Below are 23,292 nucleotides of genomic sequence, written 5' to 3' on the forward strand. Positions count from 1 at the left end.
ACCCCAATTTTACAGTCCCTGCACTGGCTACCTATTAAGTTCCGTATCAGTTACAAAATATTACTATTTACCTATAAGGCCCTTCATGGTTCAGCTCCTGCGTACCTAACTAGTCTTCTACCATGCTACAATCCATCACGCTCCCTAAGGTCGCAAAACTCTTGACTTTTGGTAGTACATAAGATAGCAAAATCCACTAAAGGAGGTAGAGCTTTTTCGCACTTGGCTCCCAAACTCTGGAATAGCCTTCCTGATCATGTTTGGGGTTCAGACACACTCTCTCTGTTTAAATCTAGATTAAAGACATCTCTTTAGCCAAGCATTCATATAATGCATCTCATAATCTTGTACTGCAGTTATATCTGATCAATTGCACATTATTATTCTTTAGCTTGGGTTGAACAAATCATTTTTGCTTGGTTGGAATAGCAGCTACGTTAATTTGGTCTCTATTTGTTTCTCTGTTTCTGCAATTACACAAGTTTCAATCTGGATCCAGAACACCTGAGAAGTGACGGTGCCAACCCCTCAGAGGACCTCAGATGATGCCAACCCTGAGACAACATACAGAACTACCGAATTTGGCTATAAGTTTGATTGCAACATATAATCATTGCTGTTAATAGTGTTCATCGTCTCTTTGATTACGTCATTAACTGATGTTTACCGTACATTTCTGCCATATGTACATAAACTTGACATAGTCACCACTGATAAGCTACTACTGATATATCGAAGAATCTTACATTTTCTGTAAAGGTGCTTTCCACCGATTTGTATCGTGAAAAGCGTTATACAAAAAAAAACAAGTAAACTTGAATTGCATTGCACAATATATACATACATACGTATGTATGCGTATGTGCGTATGTGTGTGTGTGTGTGTGTGTGTGTATATATATATATATATATATATATATATATATATATATATATATATATATATATATATATGACTGACAGTCTAGTCATTAAAAATAAACAAAAACACTTAAATTAACAAGCCACAGTAAGTCACTCCCTGCAGAAAAAACTGTTTCTGAAGTATGTCATCAGGAGCATATATAAACCCTCCAGTTAACATAAGAAGGAACTGTTGAGCTGCAGTGAGTATAGTCTCTCTGTCTGTGTTCATATACAGTAAAATGGCAGAAGCCAGTGTAGCATCAGAACGAGTCAGACAAAACTAAGATTCGATCAGGACATCGAAACATGAGGAGCTGAAATTCCAGGAGAACAGGACAACGTCGTAAAGATTCATATCTCTGACTTCTGGAGCAAGCCTTACCAACAAGCCTCTTTCACAGACCAGCTTGCAACATTAAGACAAAAGAACACTTATATTGATAAGTCCAACGCAGGAAGGAGATCGTCAAATTTGGGGTAAATAATCAAGATTAATGGTCAAAGAGATGGCCATCACATGTGTTCCACAAGAGAAATCACAAGCTTCTTTAGCCCCACACATAGAAGACAAAGAACCAGACTGAAATTCCTCTGTCCAAAGAACATGTCTTTTGGTCCCCACAGATCTACACAGAGACTTTCTTTTTCATATGCACATAAAACCATCCTAAAAGGACATTGCTAGACATAACACTATATTATGTATGTAACCACACATTAGACTATCATGTTTTAAGCACATATTATGTATGTCTTTCTAATAACTATTGAATGACTTTAAGGTTAGTCGTGTTTGGTATGTATGAACTTGACAATTCTAGCTTGAAACGTTTCTTCCAACTGATTCTTTGTCAAATGTATCATATTCTGGTTATAGAAATCACATCCAAAATTATACTTTGCAAGAGTGTGTAAAATTCAGACCATGTGACTGATAACATGCTAATTTATGATGGAAGGATCAACCCTAGCTAAGATAATAGCCTATCTAATTGGTCAAGACACCAGATGGGATGTGTCCAAAAAGCCGAGTTTAAAACCTCAGGACAGCATCAAATCTCTCTCTTTCCTTTCTCATCCTTCTTCTCGCCACCGCGTTTTGACGCTGTTTTAGCGCTCTTTGAGCGTGCTCTGGCCTACAGTACAGTTGCTACCTAACACCACGATGAGAAGAAAAACCGCCTAGTCTCGTTACTCATTTTATTCTTTTACTTTAGTTTCTTTTCTTTCCGTTGAGTCTCGTGTTCAAAAGTTAAGTTTGCCGCAAAGTCCAGCTCCGACTGCACCCGCTTCAAACTTCAACCAGCAACGGACTCCAAGACCATCCTCAGCCAACGCCCAACCATTGGCTTCCCAAGACATCACTTCAAAGACTACTGAACTTCCAGCCAATCACCAACTCGGGAAAACCCCTTTCCTGCAACAACGAAGACAGAAGGGAATCCCTGTAACCAAAGGCAACGCAAGTAAAACAACTCCAGATTCTAACTGAACTGGTGCATTTAATATAAATTTTAGCCTCATTGAGAAACTCAGTGCGAGGGTTAATTAAGTGATTGATGGTTTGTTCAGGTCTATGCAATAGCACATATTGCTATAAACTTGGGATTTCACATTCTCATTCTCTAAACTCATCCTTTCTCTCTTCCTGCAACGTGTGAATGAGTGCGTTCATGTTAGATTAGTTTGTCTTAGGTTTATATAAATAAAGTCTTATTTATATTCAAAAGAGAAGTATCTTGTGTTTTGTGCTTATGTTACAGGTACCGGCTGGTATCGTGTAAACGGCTTATATGCTCTCGCTCTGAAACAGGAGAAATAAGTGAGAAGAGGCAAAGTCTGCGTCCGTTTCTCATCTCGCTCAGCAGAAAGAGAGCCAAGAGGATTTATTACACAATCACAATTAAAATCCTACTTGGTTATAAACACACAATGTTTTCTCATGAAATAGACAGTTTCAAAAATAAAATACAATTTGTCTTTTTTTTTTATCTTTCAGCAATTACTGAGATATAAACTGTCTATGATCAAATAAATCACAATGACAATAACCACTGTTATCTTGTAAGTTGTCTCTTTTTCAACTTAATATAAAACATAGTTTATGTTTTCGCTTGCATACAGTTCTTAAATGCATTTTCCGTTTTCAACTAGCATCATTTTCTACTCTTACACAATGCATGAGCTGACAGACTTCTAACATGTTTTTATACCACTTTTAGAATATAAAACGTTTGGTTTTAACACTAGCTTTTCACATATTACACAATATCATACATTTCAAAACTATTTAACTTTACAAAAATGTTCAAAAAACTAGAAATAAAACTCTGTTCCACGTGACCTTGGTAGTAATAGATGACGTCACGGTAGCGAACATACAACTGTTGTTATATATACATATATCCACATTTTCATAAAACAGCCTTCTCACGAACCTTGAAACATTCAGCGACATATAAACATACTATATTTCAGTTATTTAACTTAATTTACTAGTCTACCAACCTGAAACAGGAGAAATAAGTGAGAAGAGGCAAAGTCTGCGTCCGTTTCTCATCTCGCTCAGCAGAAAGAGAAAGACCGCAAAACGGGACAAACTGACGTAACGCCCCGAAAGCACAATACGCGCCACACTGCCCCCTGCTGACGAACTCCACAATTACTCCTGCCCGCTATATAAAATATATTAGTGCAAATGAATGGTAGACACAGGTTAATTACCCCTGAACAAAATTAAGAACAAACTTTTCTTTATAAAATTACAAAAACTACCACAAATGTGATAATTTAATAGGGCATCACACTTACAAGTTAATGTCTTAATCTGCCAATCTTGTTACTGTGCTTATTGATAGTGTTTTCACTATATTTTGGATTTTAATATCCAGTGCAGAGTTGATGTTATACGGCTCGTTCAGTGAATCGCTGCCGACTCAGTGATCAGCCGCAGAACAGTGATTCTGTTCAAATTACCTATAAAATCATAAATAATTCCCTTTGAGCTAAATTAAAATTATATTTATGTATCAAACCCTACACCAGTATATCATGGGCTGAAGATCAGTTCAGCTGTTCAGTGTGTCTTGATCTCCTGAAGGAGCCAGTGACGATTCCCTGTGGACACAGTTACTGTAAGGGATGCATTACAAACTACTGGGATCAGGAGGATCAGAGGGGAATCTACAGATGTCCTCAGTGCAGACAGAACTTCAGTCCAAGACCAGTTTTAGGTAAAAACATAGTGATTGCTGAGATGGTGGAGAAACTGAAGAATACAAGCCTCCAGTCTGCTCCTATTCCTCCTACTGTTCCTGCTCGTCGTCGTCGTCATCATCACACTGGATCTGGAGATGTTCAGTGTGACTCCTGCACTGGAATTAAACAGAAAGCAGTGAAGTCTTGTCTGGAGTGTCGAAGCTCTTACTGTCAAAATCATCTTGAACAGCATGAGAATCTCTTCAGAGGCAAAGGACACAATCTGATGGACGCCACTGGACAACTGCAGGAGATGATCTGCCCTCAATATAATAAAATGCTGGAAATGTACTGCTGGACTGATGAAGAGTGTATCTGTATGCTGTGTTTGGTGGATGAACACAAAAATCATGACACGGTATTAACTGCAGCAGCAAGGCAAGAGATGCAGGTACTGCTCCATATGCAATTTCTTTCCTCATTTGTCTTATGATTTTTCTCTTAATCAGAGAAACAGATGTAATGAACTGTGTTTTAATGTGCAGTACTGAATATATTGATAAGAAATGTTTTTGAGCATTAAATCAGCATATTTTGATTTAACTTGACACTGAAGACTGGAGTAATGACACTGAAAATGCAGCTTTGATCACATCAATCAATTACATTTTTTAATATCTAAATATATGAATTTCACAAAATTATTGTTGGTGAATACATAAGACTTTTAAAAGCATGCAAAAATCTTACTGACCTCATCTTATCAATGGTAGTGCAGATTTAATCATACTTTTGTTTTCTGCAGGGAAATATTGAAGAGGAACAGAGAAAAGTCCAGAAAAACATCCAGCAGAGAGAGAAAGATCTTCAGGAGCTGAGAGAGGCCGTGGAGTCTCATAAGGTGTGTTTGGAGAAGAAGAGAACTTCTTTTATGTGCAATGCTAAAGACTAAATATGCTAACCTTTACCCTAGTGAATACACATTATGGTTATGAAAATACCAGAGACCGCAAAACAGTACAGTGAGAGGGGAGATAGCGCCCAAACATCCTCAGTTCACGTAATGTTATATTAAATTAATAGAAATGCTCATTCTTTTTAAGGGAATGTGACAAAAATAGGAAAATATATCAATATTTTTGTAAATGTGGCTGTCTTTGGACTTCATGGACCCTCATTGAGTTGTTTTGTGCATCCTGTGATCTGTTCTCTTATGTGAAATAATGATAAATACTAATTTGATTGATGCAAAAAAATTACAAACAAATGATTAAATTGTTACTGTAACTGTTTTTTTTTTTTGTTGTTGTTGTATAAATCATTAGTCAAATATCGATGTTGGAGTCTCAAGTATATGTAAAAACCAAACGTTTGGTTCTATCATGTATGTTTTGTGATCTAGGTAATTTTATCAGCTTCCCCTTGTTGTGTGACGTTCTTCTATGGAGACAGGTTAATGTTGGATCAAGGTCCGAGGCTATTGGTCCTGCCCAACATTGTGGCCAAAATAGGCAACTTTTAAACTATTGACATGAGTTAGTTTGCAGGTTAAAGTGATCTCCTCCCCACCCCCTAGAATGCAACTTTGATGGAGGGGGAGAAAAATGCAACTTGGCAAGTTTTGGCCTATTTTTGAACAGCAATTGAGCTGGGGTTTTTGTTTTCAGCAGACCTGGCAACCCTGCCAGCCGGCCCAACAGTGGAAAAGCGGCTACTGTGGCTCATTGACTGTAATGTCAAGTCAAGTCACCTTAATATATATATATATATATATATATATATATATATATATATATATATATATATATATATATATAGTGCTTTATACAATACGGATTGTTTCAAAGCAGTTTACAGGGATAAACCATATGCAAACAGAGATCAATTCTGCTGTAAAGCAGCTTTAAAAATATTATAGGAGAAAACCTTAGGAGAAACGAGGCTCGGTCGGGCGGCCAGTTCTTCTCTGGCCGGACAAAATAACATGGTGTGGTTTCATGCAACACAAGTCAGACTGTGGATTGGTATATTTTAGAATATTTATTCCGTTCCATCTGCTTGATGATAACATATGTTGTTGATTTTAATGAATTAGCAAATTTAGATAATTCTGATACATTCTTATAATTCTAAAAACAAAAATGTGTGTCTAATAGCGCTTTGCACAGACAGCAGTGGAGGACAGTGAGAGGATCTTCACTGAACTCATCCGCTCCATTGAGAAACATCGCTCTGAGGTGACACAGCGGATCAGAGATCTGGAAAGAGCTGCAGTGAGTCGAGCTGAAAAACGACTGGAGGACATGCAGCCACAGATTGATGATATGAAGAGAACAGACACTGAGCTGAAGCAGCTTTTAGAAACACAGGATCATGTTCAATTCTTTCAGGTAACAGAAATATTCTCAAGCACATAAATGAGGACTTCAATTCAACAGACTTATCTATTTACAGAAAGCTTTTTTTTTTTTTTTTTGTCTCTGTAGTTTTTGCAGTATATCTCTATCTTTGGCTTTACTTTCACTCCTCATCTGTCTTTTGACGATGTAAAGAAGTCCATCTCTCTACTCAGAGACAAACTGCAGCAGTTCTCCATAGAGACAATAGAGAATATGTATAGAAAAGGTAAATACTAATTATTTTTCGGAAATGAGTTCAGCATCATTCATCAAATAAACAAACAGTTGTAATTTAATTTATTTGTGAGAATTAACTGCAGATGTGTTTGGTTGTCTGTAGTGAAAACTGTACAGGTCATTGGCGTTTCTGAATATCAGACCATTCAGCAGTTCCAACAATGTAAGTTACTTTTTTTTTATTTAAAAAGCAAAAATGAGGACGAGTGCAATATTTTTTACTTAATTTTATTTGTTGATGGGCATGAATGGGCAGGTTTTGAATCCACTGTGAATTGAAATGCATTCAACACAAGTAGTGTTATTTTATCATGAACAGGTAACTGTTAAGTGGGTTTAAATGACAGTAACACATCAACTCTCAGAAAAAAGGTACAAAAGCTGTCACTGGGGCAGTAACTTTTCAAAAAATTATACTTTTATGCCTTTTACTTTTTCTTACACTTTTTTTTGGTCACAGTTTATATTAGGTGGCCTTAACTACTATGTACTTACATCAAAAAATAAGTACAATGTACTTATTGTGTTCATATTGTATTGCAGAAAACTTTTGCTGCTATTGAGGTGGAATATGTTTAAGGTTAGGAACAGGTAAAGTGGTATGGGTAGGTTTAAGGGTGGGTTAAGGTGTAAGTGATGGGTCAACAGTAATTATAAAATGTAATTACAGAAATTCATTACAGATATAATTACATAAAGGTATTATTAACAATATAAGTACAATGTAAAAACATGTATGTGCACAATATGTGCATTGTACCAAATGATTAATTGAAATGTTAGTACATAGTAGTTAAGGCCACCTAATATAAAGTGGGACCCTTTTTTTTTTCTAAGGGTGCATAGTAGTACTTTAAAAGGTACACATTGTTACTTTTTGAAGGAGTACTGCCCCAGATGCCATTCTATGTTACTTTTTAAATAATTAGTTTATACCATTTTTGCACACAAACATAGATATGTTGGAGCCCTGAATGAAATTCTACTTCATATGTTGACATGGAGTGAAGTTTCATTAATTATTTTACTATTCAGTGTGACATTTTAAAAATAAATAAATATGAGAAAATAAAAAAAAGAAAAGGAAAGGAAAGGAAAATTAAACTTTACTGAGTGTCTATTTACACTAAGTGCAAATAGTCCACCTTGTTGGCAGAGGATGTTTACACTAATTCCGCCCACCAACGTGTGACTGGGATAGTTAACACTACAAAACACACACAAACTCTCCACGCACAAAATCTCCATGCACATACACTTATGAGATGTGCACAAACACACACAAAATCTCCGTGCACATACACTTATGAGATGCGCACAAACACAAACAAACTCGGTAACGCTTTAGATTACAACCCGCAACATACTGCGCAAGTAAACATAATTTACAGTGTACATTTTTTGTAATTATAGTGTACCTATTCAGTACCTCCGTGTAGGTATAAGGGAATAATATGTGAAGTTTGGGGAATAAAAGGTATAACAACAAATTATTTCTACTGTAAGTATTTTGAAACTAAGGGGTACCTATTCTAATATTACATGGTATGTTATACAACAATCTTATATTTGCAAGTGATTTAGCAAAAACATACACTGTGTAGGCCTACTTTTAAACACGCTGGGTTAGTTTCAATCCAAACTATCGGTTGAGACTGTTGGGAAGCGAACTTGATTTGATCCAATTTGGGTTGATATCAATAATAAGTAACCCAATTGTCCTGGGTTAGGAACAGTGTTGCCAAGTCTGCGTTTTTTCCCAGGGAATTTTTCCTGGGGAACCCCCATCGAAACGCGATTGTGCTAGTTTTAAGTAGCAATTGAGCGGGTTTTGTTTTGAAAACCTGGAAACGCTGGTTAGGAATGTGGAGGTTCAAATGCGAATGGTTCTGTGTGCGACGAAATCCGTGTCTGCAGAGCTTAAGATAAAATTAATCGAAGCGAAGAGGAAATAAATGTTTTAAACTGACTGGAATGTGTTCTTTTAAAACTGGAGGGTTTTGTCCGAGTATGTTCTCACAACATTGAATGGCGATTGAAACTGGGAACTGGGAACTAGTCAAAATGGTGCTTGAGGACATGGATCAAAACGGTAAAATCAAAGACGGAAAAATCCTGTCAGTTCGCTATAATACATATTTTAATCTTGACTTTCAGTGTTTCACGAGTTCACGAGACCAGAAAACTGTCGTAGGACAGAGGTAGGTAGGCTGCATATATATATATATATACACAGGTGCATCTCAATAAATTACAATGTCGTGAAAAAGTTCATTTTGTCTTGCAAGTTATTTCAAAAAGTGAAACTTTCATATATTTTAGATTCATTGCATGTAAAGTAAAACATTTCAAAAGTTTTTTTGTTTTAATTTTGATGATTAGAGCTTACAGCTCATGAAAGTGAAAAGTCAGTATTTCAAAATATTAGAATATTTACATTTGAGTTTCAATTAATGACCATCCCTACAGTATAAATTCCGGGTATCTCTTGTTCTTTGAAACCACAATAATGGAGAAGACTGATGACTTGGCAATGATCCAGAAGATGAACATTGACGCCATCGACAGAGAGGGTAAGTCACAGAGGGTCATTACTGAAAGGTGTGGCTGTTTACAGAGTGCTGTATCAAAGTATATTAAATGCAAAGTTGACTGGAAGGAAGAATTTGGGTAGGAAAAGGTGCACAAGCAACAGGGATGACCGCAAGCTTGAGAATACTGTCAAGCAAATCTGATTCAAACACTTGTGAAAGCTTCGCAAGGAGTGGACTGAAGCTGGAGTCAGTGCATCAAGAGTCACCACGCTCAAACGTCTTCAGGAAAAGGGCTACCAAGCCACTTCTGAACCAGAAACATCGTCAGAAGCGTCTTACCTGGGCTGTGGAGAAAAAGAACTGGACTGTTGCTCAGTGGTCCAAAGTCCTCTCTTCAGATGAAAGTATATTTTGCATTTCATTTGGAAATCAAGGTCCCTGAGTCTGGAGGAAGCGTGGAGAGGCACAGAATCCATGTTGCTTGAAGTCCAGTGTGAAGTTTCCACAGTCTGTGATGATTTGAGCTGCCATGTCATCTGCTGGTGTTGGTCCACTGTGTTTTCTGAAGTCCACAGTCAACGCAGCCATCTACCAGGAAATTTTAGAGCACTTCATGCTTCCTTTTGCTGACAAGCTTCACGGAGATGCTGATTTCATTTTCCAGCAGGACTTGGCACCTGCCCACACTGCCAAAGGTACCAAAAGCTGGTTCAATGACCATGGTGTTACTGTGCTTGACTGGCCAGCAAACTCACCTGACCTGAACCCCATAGAGAATCTATGGGGTATTGTCAAGAGGAAGATGAGAGACACCAGACCCAACAATGCAGATGAGCTGAAGGCTGCTATCAAAGAAACCTGGGCTTCCATACCACCTCGGCAGTGCCACAAACTGATCACCTCCATGCCACGCCGAATTGAGGCAGCAATTAAAGCAAAAGGAGCCACTACCAAGTATTGAGTACATATACAGTAAATGAACATACTTTCCAGAAGGCCAACAACTCCCTAAAATTGTTTTTTTTTATTGGTCTTATGAAGTATTCTAATTTGTTGAGATAGTGAATTGGTGGGTTTTTGTTAAATGTGAGCCAAAATCATCACAATCAAAAGAACCAAAGACTTAAACTGCTTCAGTCTGTGTGCACTGAATTTATTTAATACACGAGTTTCACAATTTGAGTTAAATTACTGAAATAAGTGAACTTTTCCACGACATTCTAATTTATTGAGATGCACCTGTGTGTGTGTGTATTATATATATATATATATATATATATATATATATATATATATATATATATATATATATATATATATATATATATATATATATACACACACACACACACACACACATATACATATATACACACACACACACGTATTGTGCTAATTAAGATGGTTAGCTAAATGAGTTGCACCTGTGCCAAACTGGTTGATTATCTGATCGTGCTCCCCCTGAACCTTGTTAATAAAACATAATTTCACAAGATGGGTGCCGCCACGTTTGTTCGTGCTGCAGTTCAGAGAGTCCTGTCAGTCTGATTTACACCACATGAATTCATCAATTTCTCCCGAAATACATGCAAGTGGCTGGTGAACTGGGTGAAGAATAGAGTGAACTCTATAGTTACTTACACTATGTCTATCTGATATGAATAAACATGTCGGCAAATTAAATTTGAATGGATTGTTATTGTTGCTTCCATAGACATCTGTGTGTATTTTACAAGCTCTAAATGTATTGTTTTACTTATGTGTTTTTAAATGTCTGAAACCTAAAATATGCATTATGTGGTTAAGAACACTGCATAGTTGTGATAATATGACAATCGCAGTGCACGTCTCTCTCTGGCTCAGCACCAGCCAACAAAACCACAGTTTGAATTTGGCAGTTATGCGACGTCACCAAATGTTCTAAATCCCATATGTGGGACCATACTCCCAGGGGCACGGAAATAAAAATCCCATATGTGGGACCGTACCACTCAAAAGGTTAAGAGCTTGCGGCGGATTGCAGCGTCGGACTGGCGAGCCCTACATGGCGCTAAAAGAGGAACATGATGGCAGATATCAGATGAGGGACTCTTGCTGCGTCCGAAGGGAGCTTGCTGCACTGGAAAGGAGAGTACCTCTTGCAGGTGAATGCGAGGCACAGTGTGACGTGTCAGATGGAGGGCTCTCACTGACACCGAAGGAGGGAGAGCCTCGTCCGCCACCGAGTACGCAGCATAACATGAATGACAGACGGAGGGCTCACAATGCAACTGAAGGGAGCCAGCGGCTCTTTTGCACCGGGAGGAAGATCTCTGTCCACCGTCGAGCACGCAGCATAAGTCAAACGACAGACGGAGGGTTCACACTGCGACCGAAGCCCTGCTGCACCAGAAGGGAGAGCCCCGTCCGATGCAGAATAAGCGATGAGATTCGAAACGACGGCTGGAAGGCTCTTACTGCGACCAAAGGAACTGTGATTTATTACATTGGAAAGGAGAGTCTCTGATTATCCGAGTAAACAACGTGATTTAAAAGCGACGTAATTTTTTTTTTTTGAACTGATCAGGGCTATATGGGCTTCCTTTATGTGGAGTTGATTATACCTGATGTAACTTTTAAAAGCATCTGATGAACATCGACCGAGGGTCTGTATCTGATTCTGTGAGAGGCCTTTTTGAGCTGCTGTAGTTGCTGCCCCGATGCGAAATGAGTGGCTGGAAAAATTTCTGCGGGTAAGCCTGATTGAGTGAGGATTAGTTTAAAGTGTTTTTGGAACCAAAAACGTGTAACAGGGTGGTTAGAGTCGTCGACGACGAAGAGCGTGTCCAGTGCGGATTTAGCTTGAGCATTCCTGAGTTGGAAATAAGAAAAGAGAGCCTGATAAGTTTTTAATTGGAGATGGAAGGTTAAAAATGTAGTGGCCTTTTCTTTCTTGGTCGGTCTATTTGCACTTTCGGGAGAGGGGAAGCCGTAGATTAGTTTGTGAAAATATTGAATGCCACTTAAGTAACCTTTAATAGACCTGGCTTGGAGGTTCTTAACAGAATTGAGGTAGGAAATAAATGACATAATTGTGAGGAGAGAAAAATTGGGGAATGGCAGGTTGTAGGGGACATGAAATACTTTGAAACATCTCCAAGCTGTTAGATATGAACGGATAGTTCTGTGTGAAACTGCTTGGAGAATAGAATCAAGTGATGTGTCAAGGAGAGGTTTTAAGGGATGAGTTATGGGAATATGAGTTGCGAATAGTGAGGTACTGGGGTTGGCGATGGGTCCGTCTCCAGAGCAGATGGTGTTAGGTACAGGAGGTGGTTCCAGAGCGGTGGCATTCGGTGGGGTAGGTAGAGGGACTGCTGTAAATAAAGTGTACTGAGATTTAGATGGGATATAAGGGTTAGAAGGAATATAAGGAGGGGCCATAACCGTTTGCAGAGGCAGCCTCATGCACGGATTAGCCCCTGGTGCTTGGGGAAGCACATAGGAAGAGGTAGAAAGAAATGAGGAAGGAGGCCAGTAAGCTTGTGTTGCAGGCTGATGATGCCCTACTTGGACATCTGCAGTAGGGGCTGCTGGCCATTAATAGGAAAAAGGAGTAGCGGATGGGCAATGGGAAAGGTGACTGAGCTTGAGCGTCTAGCGGAGGCAGCCTCATGCTAGCGTCTGCAGCCGGAGGTAGAAAGAAGGGAGTGTGAAGGATAGGAGGTTGGTAAGCCACGCCCGTGGGCGATTGGTTGAGAAGAGGAGGGAGGCAGTGCAGTGTGAGGAGCAGGCGAGTCTGGGGCGTGGCCAAGGCTTGCTGACGGCCTGCTGCATCTTGACATATATATATAGATATATATATAGATATATATAGATATAGATCTATATATCTATATATATATATATATATATATATATATATATATATATATATATATATATATATATACACACACACACACACACATACATATATACACACACACACACACACGTATTGTGCTAATTAAGATGGTTAGCTAAATGAGTTGCACCTGTGCCAAACTGGTTGATTATCTGATCGTGCTCCCCCTGAACCTTGTTAATAAAACATAATTTCACAAGATGGGTGCCGCCACGTTTGTTCGTGCTGCAGTTCAGAGAGTCCTGTCAGTCTGATTCAGTCAGTGCAGTGTGAGGAGCAGGCGAGTCTGGGGCGTGGCCAAGGCTTGCTGACGGCCTGCTGCATCTTGACGCTCGAGGGGAGCTGGAACTTGATCTGGAAGAAGACAACGTTAGAGAGATATGATAACTTTTAGTCTTGCGGGCTGTAGTTACCTTTTTGGAGGTGGGTGAATTAGTATTTTCCAGAGAAATGTAAAGATCATAAAGTTGAGCTTTGCTCATTTTTCGTGAAAACTTAACTTCAGAGTTTGACAGCGCTTGTCTCAGTCCATTTCCTGATGGGAGGGATGGATGGTGAAGCCGAGGCATATGAAGATGTTGGGGATTGCGATGGCTGTCTTGATGGTGAAGGTGAACGGAGACTTTGTGGCTTAGGTGTGTGAGTAGCGGGCTTTGTGGGCCTCTGTCCACGGGTCGAGGCCTGGGGCTCGGCAGTGGAACCAGGCCGAGGAGGAAGCGCCTTAGGGCCGGCAGAAGGAGGTGGTTTTGAGCCAGTGGCTTGAGAGGAAGTTGCCTTCGAGCTGGTGGCTTGTGGTGGAGCGTCCAACTCGTTGTCCGATGGGAAGAGCTTGAGTTTAGACATTTTTTGGCTAGTCAAAAGAAGCTGGAAGCCGGAAAACTGTCGTAGGACAGAGGTAGGTAGGCTGCATATATATATATACACACACACACACACACACACATTGTGGTAGTTAGGATGGTTAGCTAAATGAGTTGCACCTGTGCCAAATTGGTTGATTATCTGATCGTGCTCCTCCCGAACCTTGTTAATAAAACATAATTTATTACTGTGTTTTGACGTGATGATTTGGCCATAGTAGTTTAACTTCGTCAGTGGGTGAAAAACAAACAAAATCTTAAATGTGTTCTTATACTCAGGAAAGCATGCCTGTTCACGAAGGGAATATACCCAGAAAAACAGATCTTCAAAGATGTCTTCATTTAAAGACTGTTCATTTAGCTGAGATTGAGGCAGGGATTGAGCTGCTCATAGGGACAAAAGTTCCTAAAGCACTGGAAGCATTGAAGGTTATCCGCAGTGTCAGAAGAACAATGTTGGGATGGACGGTGAATGGACCGCTCTTTGGAGATGATGAGAATATAATAGTCAGTGCACAGCCAAAAGTCACAGTTAACAGAATTTCAGTGGTGAATTTGGAAGACATGTAGCAAAAGCAGATTAAAAAGGATTTACCCGAATGTAGCCAGTATGAGCAAACTGGCTATTCAAAGGAAGATCAAAGATTCATGGAAATGGTGACAAATTCTGCCAAACTTGTTGATGGGCATTATGAAATTGGTTTACCTCTGAGAGAGAAAGTTTATATGCCAAACAATCGAAAAACTGTTGAACAACATGCTACACACCTAAAGCGAAGACTTCAGAAGGATTCTCCCTTTTTTGCTTACTATAATGCCTTTATGCAGGATATGGGTCTCCAAGGGTTATGCAGAATAAGTCAGTGGCGAGCGGTGACTTTTTTTTAACTGGGTATGCTGAGTGTTAAGATTAAGACCCCCCCTTCTTCTCTCCTCTCCTCGTTGCTTTTAGGAAACACTCAAAGAGGAAAACATCATGGCAGGTGTCGATTTAAAAGTATGCACATTCCTACATTATTTGTAAGTGAAATTAATCTCCAATTTTTCTTCTATCAATTTATCAGTTGACCAAAACATGCAGGAAAATAACCATTTTAGTAACAATATAGCATTAAAATAGTTTTATAGTGGCTAATCCCACTCCTACATCTACACCTAAACATAGCTATTTCTGTACAGTATAAGAAAAACATGACAGACAGATAAATACAATTACAATCATTTATTTATTGCAAAAATTTCAAAAGCACTACCAAAAGTAATCCAAATGACGATGCAGAGCAGCCGCATTCCTCTCTGGCGGAATACAGTAGGTTTGTGAGGTGCAGAGCAGAATTTATGTTGTTAATTGCTGAAAATATTATCCAGATTATTTTCCTGATCCTCTAGCTCTCAGTGAACTCGTGAAGGCGCTTGCGTGCTCAAGTAGGCTCGCATCATTCAAAAACACACCTCACCAGAAACACGGCATGTTGCAATCTGTGACGAATGCAGGCGAGAGCCAACGAGCATTCGATTATCCTGCCGTAAAACCTGTCGTTTGAAGTGGCAACATTTGAATTCGTAACGATCGCGTCAGTCAGCGCAGGCATTGCTGTTTATGGTCGCTGGACTTGCTGCTCGGGATGGAGATCAAGATCGCCGAATAAAGGCTTGGATTTGGGTCTGTCAGAACTCACCACTCTGAGTCACGGAGTTCGTCAAAGTTTGGATGAATTAATCAAAAGTAGGTCAGTACACTTAAATCGACTCGCGCTATGGACTAGTATCTGTAAATATTAAGCTGCAAAAAGACTTATTTAAATATGAATTCTGCATGTTCTGCATGTCTCTGTATATGTGAATAGCACAGACGCGCGGTTTTGATTATACACGCACATAGGGATGGCTGACGCGAAACTGACGTTTCTACACGGTGTCGAGATCCCGAAGCGCAGATGTTTCGAAACACTGCTCCGAAGCATGATTCGAAACACCCATGTCACGTGACTAAGGCGATTCGAAACACCCATGTCACGTGACTAAGGCGATCGAAGCATCAGGGCGTGTCACAAGTGTTTCGAGACTAATACCTGTCGAATCTGTGTTTGATTGACAGGGTCGGTAACAAATCACACAATCGCACATCTGTCTCAACCTAACTCCCACAAAGTAGAAACTTCGTGGGTTTTTGTGAGAGGATTTTTTCAAAGGCTGGAGAAATTATATGTAAAAAAGAAGTAGGCTAAGTCCATCAACAGCAGAACAATTAATATTTTTAAATAAAAATCTTTATATGTAAAAAAAAAGTGTCTTGATGTACTTTATTGTATATTTTTCATTACCAAAATAACACTTATTTATTCACAAAGAGTTCATTCAGACGTCAGACCGATGTTTCAACACATTACAAGAACAGATCAATAAAAACACACATTTTAATTGTTTTTCATAATTTTGTCAAGATGACTGTGTCACACAGGATTCGAACCCATGGTGACAGCATTCCAATCGAGCACACTAACAACTCCCCCAAATCACTTGGTGGATCGACTAACACAACATACGTTATAAATCGTCAATTCGCTTAACTGTTTCTTTGTCGACGCTGTTTCAGAACAATACTTGAAAATGACCACTAGGTGTCACCGTAGAGACTGGTGTCGAAATGTTTTGAAGCCTCGACACATTTGCTTCGACTGCTTCAGTGTTTCACGAAGTCTCGCTCTGCCCACCACTACACACACACACACTGAAGTGCGCGAAGCTCGCGGTGTTTTCAGCATCTGACGTCTCACTAAATGAGGACATAAATACATGAACAACATCCCCAGAACTGCTCTGAGAGTTGCTTCAGGAGCATTTGACCGTTTCATTTGAGTAAAACGATCGTCAAATCACATACATAGGCTATACCATAGACTGTAAAAAAGATGGACGACGCGTCTCCGCTTCCTTCCACTATAGAAAAGTGAAGCGAATACATCTCAGTATGGCCGCTGCCATCTTGAGTAAATGACGTCATTTGGAGCCCGAGTCTGCGCAGTAGAGATTTGTTTGGAGCCCGAGTCTGCGCAGTAGTCTTTGGGGTGTAGAAATCAAACTCCCGCCCAAACTCCCGCAGACCCATTCAACCATAACGACACGCCCCGTTTTTATAGCATCAAATTACTAGCTAAAATCAAACATATCACAAAAAAACGAACAATCGAACATATATCAGCGTGATAACAACTACCTTAAATGACCAAAACCATATTTCGGAATATTGTATTAGAAGTGTAATTTAATTTTTTATTTTGACTGAAGTCCCATTCGTTTACATGGAGAGGGCGGGGTTTATGACCTGTACTGCAGCCAGCCCCCAGGGGGCGATCTAAGAGCCCGCAGCTTCACTTTTAAGGACGAGTGAGACACACCCGGGCTATACAGAAACTTAAGAGTTCCTCATGGCAACTCGTCAAAATAAAAGTTCGGTTTATCTACTACTACAACAACTACTTTTGTTTAAAAGAATAATCACACAATACGCTATTTCTTCCATGTTTTAATTTTAATGGTAAACCCATTTGTTTGCCAAAAAATTGAGTTTAACTCTTGATTAAAAGATAACTGAAATTAATGTTTTATGGCTTCATTTGCACTGCACTGTAAATTAAAACTAATTGAAATTACTGTCACATAGGCTAAGATTAAGATACTGTCACATAGGCCAAGATTAGGATGAAATGAATTGTGACATTTCAATAGGCATTGAACCAAGTGTGCCTATAACAGGCTATTAGTGTTATAGTTTAATTAAAATAGTTGCAGTCTTCTACAATGGAGCTATGAAGACAATTAAATTATTTACACTTATTATATTATAATTATGAGAGGTTATGCTATTACACATACATTTCTAACATGTAAATTATTGAAGCCAAATACTTACATTTCCCCAAGCTGTTTAGCTGTAGAACAGTATTCATAGGCTTAATCATGAAGCATGCAGTGGCCCCACTTTTAACTCTCTCTTTATGTTACCCTTATTGTAGATGGATGCATGGAGGATGACAAGAGTAAGAAATGCAATCAGCACCAGGGAAGGCAGTTTTTGTCAGAGCCCTTGTTATTCTTAATTTTGACATTAATTTAAATTTTTACATCAGACATAATATATCGGTTATCGGTCCACTTGGTCTGTAATAATCGGTATCGGCCCTGAAAAACACATATCGGTCGACCCCTAGTGTATTATAATACTAAGGTGCAGACAATTGCCACTGTTTGCAATAAGTAGTATAAATGGCAGAAAGTCCTGCTATTTTAACAGTGTAAAAGGAATCTATAGCTATTTGCACTTACTGTAAATAGCATATCGCTAAAATTACAGCTATTTTCACTTAGTGTAAATAGAATCCATTGCTAAGAAAAGATGCTAATTTACAGTGTAAATAGCATCTAATTGCTACACTTCACTTTCACTTTCAAATAGCATCTATCGGTGAGAAAATATGCTATTTTCACTTAGTGTAAATAGCCTCTATTGCTATTTACAATTAGTGCAAATAGCTGCTGCCTAAACTTTATTATAAAATGTAAACCTTTTCTTAACCCTAGGGATTAAATTTAATTATTTCTCTAACACAAGTCCTGGATCCCCGGCAGTTAGATGGTGAATTAGGCCGGTATTTTTCTTTTAGGGTTTACAAAAAAAGTTAAATATTTTCTCCTGTACCAATTTTACCCAATCCTTTACTAAAGATCAATTAAACAATTCCTATTTACAATTCTCAGGAATTTAGTAACTTTGTAAATGAATTAACTTGCCAGACTCAATGAAATATCAAAATACAAATGTTAAAGAGAAAAAGAATAACAAAGATTTTTGTTTTACATTAATGTAATAACTCCCTTTTTCTTAAAGACAGTAAATGAAGAAATCAACCTTTTTTTCCCTCAGAACGGTTCTTGTTCTTTCACACTTATTACACTTTTTCTTAACCTTAGCTTTGTTCCTATTTTAGAACACGATAACTCAACTGAGATATATAATGTCAATTCAGAACCCTATTCTGGCAAAACACTCAGTTGCCTCCAGAACCACGTAATACAATAATGAAAAAAAACTCTTTCAAGATCAGTTATACACTTGAGAAAACTTGCAATTCACACCATCTTTCAGTACCTTATGCACATTAATTACATCTCTTACGATCAGTTCAAATATATGTAAGTCAGTCAAACAGTTCAAATGTACGATCGATCGTTATCGTTGGTGCACATTAATCAGATGATGATGAATTCAGAGTACTCGCTCACAGTCAAGGAGTCACGAAAATGAATCAACTTACGTCCTTCCGACGATAATGAGGCAATATTGAAATCACTCACGGCACAACCTCACTAGTCTCAAACAGTCTCTGGCACACGACGAGTCCAGTCCAGCGAAGTCCCTTGAAGAAACCGGATACGTCCAGTCCCGAACAAATTCAGCACTCGTAACACGAACTTCTTTGATGCAATCACTTCTCACGAAGGCAAATGTCTATGGCTGCTAGGCCGAATGTCTCTAGCTATCAGCACACACAGGGTGACTCAGATGATCGCGAATAAACAACAAGGAAAAGAAAAATACTTTAAGCAAACAAACCGAAAATAAACAAGGGTTGTTCCCTTTCACTTTGGGCCTTATATTACTAAGAATATACACGGTCTCCAAACTGACAATGTTTCAGATTTGCACGCACCCCGAATACACATGCAGCCTCTGCTCGCCACGTGCGATGCTCCTCCTCCCTTCTTCCTCATTATGTGATTCACGTTATGATGCAACCTCAGGCTCAACAGTCATTGGCTTGCAATAGTACACCTGTATTGAACACTCTTTCTCATTGGACATAAGCAAGCATATAGTTGTTGCATCATATTTCAAAATAAAATAAAAATAAAATACATTATAATACTTTGTATTATTTCTGACACAAAGCATGTTAAACAAGGTATATTTTTAGGAGTCCCTACATAAACAATAACATACCATGAAAATGTGCTATATTTATTCAAGATCATGAAAAATTCTGTGTTTATCTCCATTAGATTCTCATCTGTTGACTGTAGATCCAAACTCAGTGAATCATTGGCTCCATCTGTCTGAGGGAAACACGAGGATCACTGCCACTAACACACATCATGGTTATCCCGATCATCCAGACAGATTTGATGCTTGGTGGCAGGCATTGTGTAGAGAGAGTGTGACTGGACGCTGTTTCTGGGAGGTGGAGTGGAGCGGTGATATAGATATTGGAGTGACGTATAAGAGCATCAGCAGGAAGGGAAATGGACCTGAATGTGTAGCTGGGTTTAATAATCAGTCCTGGAGTTTGTTCTGCACTCCCAATTTCTGCTCATTTTTTCATAATAACACTGACACTGTTCTCCCTGTAACCCATGTCTCCAGCAGAATAGGAGTGTATGTGAATCACAGCGCAGGGATTTTGTCCTTCTACAGTGTTTCGAACACAATGAGTCTCATCCACAGAGTCCAGACAACATTCACTGAGCCGCTCTATGTTGTGTTTGGAATTGGTACAGACTCAACGGTGAAACTGTGTCTTGTAAAGTATTAAATTATACAGAGATTATTTTGTCATATCACATGATGAGTCAGTTATAGTAATGTGTTTATATGGGGCTTATTTTCTAATCAGAAACGCCACTTTTAATAAATGTTTAATAATCACAGATACATTAAATCTTTTAAACATCTCATCAGATGAACTTATGGCAGTAGTGGTAGAGCTAATAAAAAAATAAATACACCATTTCAAATTTTGCCTTTCATGCAGTGTTGTAGTCTAGCTGTATGTGAATGTTAATGATCTGCAAAGTTGTAAAACCAAAAGTGCACAATAAAAATAGTTATTATCTCCCAAAAGAAAGAACCAACTCTGATCAGCCAAAATGAGTCGTTAGCCGTTAATTCGCATCCTACTTCAGTAGCGGCTACACGTCACAGTGTAACAGTTGCATAATGCTCGTCTATGTTCTACGTTGGCCGGTCGCCAACAACTTGACTCGCCCTCAAACACAGTAGCTTCATGTGGTTAACATCATGTCGAGAAGATGCTGTGTAAGTAAATTCCAATTTAAGAGGCTGCAAAGAATCAGTGGTAAAAAAATCATATTTCCACTGTACCACAGCAGTACAAACCCAATCTTTTTTTTGTGTTTCTGCCATTTTACTGAACACTATTTCTCTAATCTCAAATAGTTCAACGCATGATTCACAAAATGCTTGCTTTTGAAAGATGGCTCAGTACTCAGATTATTTTAACCAGCTGGCTCCACTGAACCACAACCTGTAAGTATGATAAATATTAGATGTTTATATTTTCTATTGAGCGGTCAAAATACGGAACTTTCGTTTCTGATCGGCATATTGTTTCTGACATGCGCTGTACATGGTAGACCGATCACAACAAACTGGGCCATCTGACCAATCAGAGCAGAGTAGGCTCATGGAAAGGAAGGGTTTAGAGAGACTTAATCTTAGAACTGCTTCAAATGAATCATTTGAGAATCGTTGGGAAATTAGGTGATATTAAATGCATATTTTGAGAAAACAAAAGCATTTTGTAAACCTATTGTAGGAGACTCCCAAAACAATATTAGGAACCTTAAAAATGGCATAATAGGGGCACTTTAAATTAAAAAAAAAAAAAAAAAAAAGAGTGAAATTTAACGTAATTGTTCTTTGACTATCAAAAGTAGAATTCAAATCTCCAAATAAAATATTTCAATATACATACAGTGGCAAGAATAAGTTTGCAAACCCTTTGAAAATATCTAGATTTCTGCATTGATTGTTCATAAAATGTGCTTAGATCTTAACTTACAGTTGCAGAAAAACACAATAAGAATAAACTAATAACACACAACCAATTGTACTTTTATTGGTACATTGAGTAATAATTCATCACAGTGCAGGTTGGAGAAAGTAAGTGAACCCTTTAGTTTAGTAACACAAACTGGATATTTTACAGGGTTCGTATATAAGCTGTTTTGTTATATATTCTTATTATTTTTCCTTTGCTTTCTCGGGTGTATGTTCAAAGTAAATTGTTTTGCTTCGTGTCTGTGTTACTGGAACTTTGTGTGCATATATTGTAAAAAAATAAAAATAAATTACAGTACCTTACTAGCAATTTTGTTTGCCAGTAAGACTGCTATTTTACGATTAAACTGTAAAAACAAGCACAAGTAAAAAAAAAGAAAATCAAAATCAAAACAACAGCAATTTAAATGTAATGACTTTCCTTTAAAGTCAGATTTAAGAGAGAGTAAGTAATGGATTTGTGTCAATAAAGGCAAATTTACTCTTCATCACTCATTGTCTGTCTTTTATTTATTAAAAAAAAAAGCAGTTTAAAATCCAACAGTTCCACAAGTTCAAGCCAGTCCTGAACTTTGTGTAACATACTAACACAAGTTTAAATTATACAGATTAATTGCTGTATGACATCTAAGTACCGTGGGAGCTATAGAGAGCAGAGCAGACAGCTCCTTATGCTTTCAAATCCCTCTCATGGTACTTTTATGTCATACAATGATCAGTCTACACAGCACAAACAGCCAAACCCTGGATATTTTAGGCAATTTAAAAATCCTGGCCTGGATCTGTCCCCGGAAAATGGCACGTCTGGTCAACTTATTACAGTACCTTATGAAAATGACAGGTCCTTGAAGAAATGTCTCCTCAGCCTCCAGAATGGACAGATTTTCAACAAAAGCAAGGGCACAGATATGGACTACCAGAGAAAGAATTGAGATTGATCACACCCAAAATATCCAAGTATAATTTCACGTTTAGCTTTATACTATGAGGCGTCGTAAAGGGCTTAAATCAAACTTCACTCACGCAAACATACATAAAACAGTCACACATACATGTTTACTACTAACTGCTCAAACAAATACAGGTGCATCTCAATAAATTAGAATGTCATGAAAAAGTAATTTTTTTCTTGTAAGTTATTTCAAAAAGTGAAACTTTCATATATTTTAGATTCATTGCATGTAAAGTAAAACATTTCAAAAGTTTTTTTTTGTTTTCATTTTGATGATTAGAGTTTACAGCTCATGAAAGTCAAAAATCAGTATCTCAAAATATTAGAATATTTACATTTGAGTTTCAATTAATGACCATCCCTACAGTATAAATTCCGGGTATCTCTTGTTCTTTGAAACCACAATAATGGAGAAGACTGCTGACTTGGCAATGATCCAGAAGACGAACATTGACGCCCTCC

The 23,292-nt window shown here is 38.3% G+C and overlaps 1 protein-coding gene across 1 annotated transcript; it reads left to right on the forward strand.

Moving 5' to 3' along the window:
• Positions 1–3,910: 3,910 nt before the first annotated feature.
• On the forward strand, positions 3,911–22,117 carry LOC131539524 (tripartite motif-containing protein 16-like; the record flags this gene model as incomplete). The annotated part of the gene is made up of 6 exons (XM_058774157.1): positions 3,911–4,555; positions 4,910–5,005; positions 6,261–6,494; positions 6,591–6,729; positions 6,844–6,903; positions 20,081–22,117. Coding segments are annotated over 6 exons (1,704 nt in total), but the record flags the coding sequence as incomplete, so codon positions are not given.
• Between the last annotated feature and the right edge of the window lie 1,175 nt (positions 22,118–23,292).

The sequence above is a fragment of the Onychostoma macrolepis genome, chromosome 04 (assembly GCF_012432095.1).
Source record: "Onychostoma macrolepis isolate SWU-2019 chromosome 04, ASM1243209v1, whole genome shotgun sequence".
Classification (NCBI taxonomy): domain Eukaryota; kingdom Metazoa; phylum Chordata; class Actinopteri; order Cypriniformes; family Cyprinidae; genus Onychostoma; species Onychostoma macrolepis.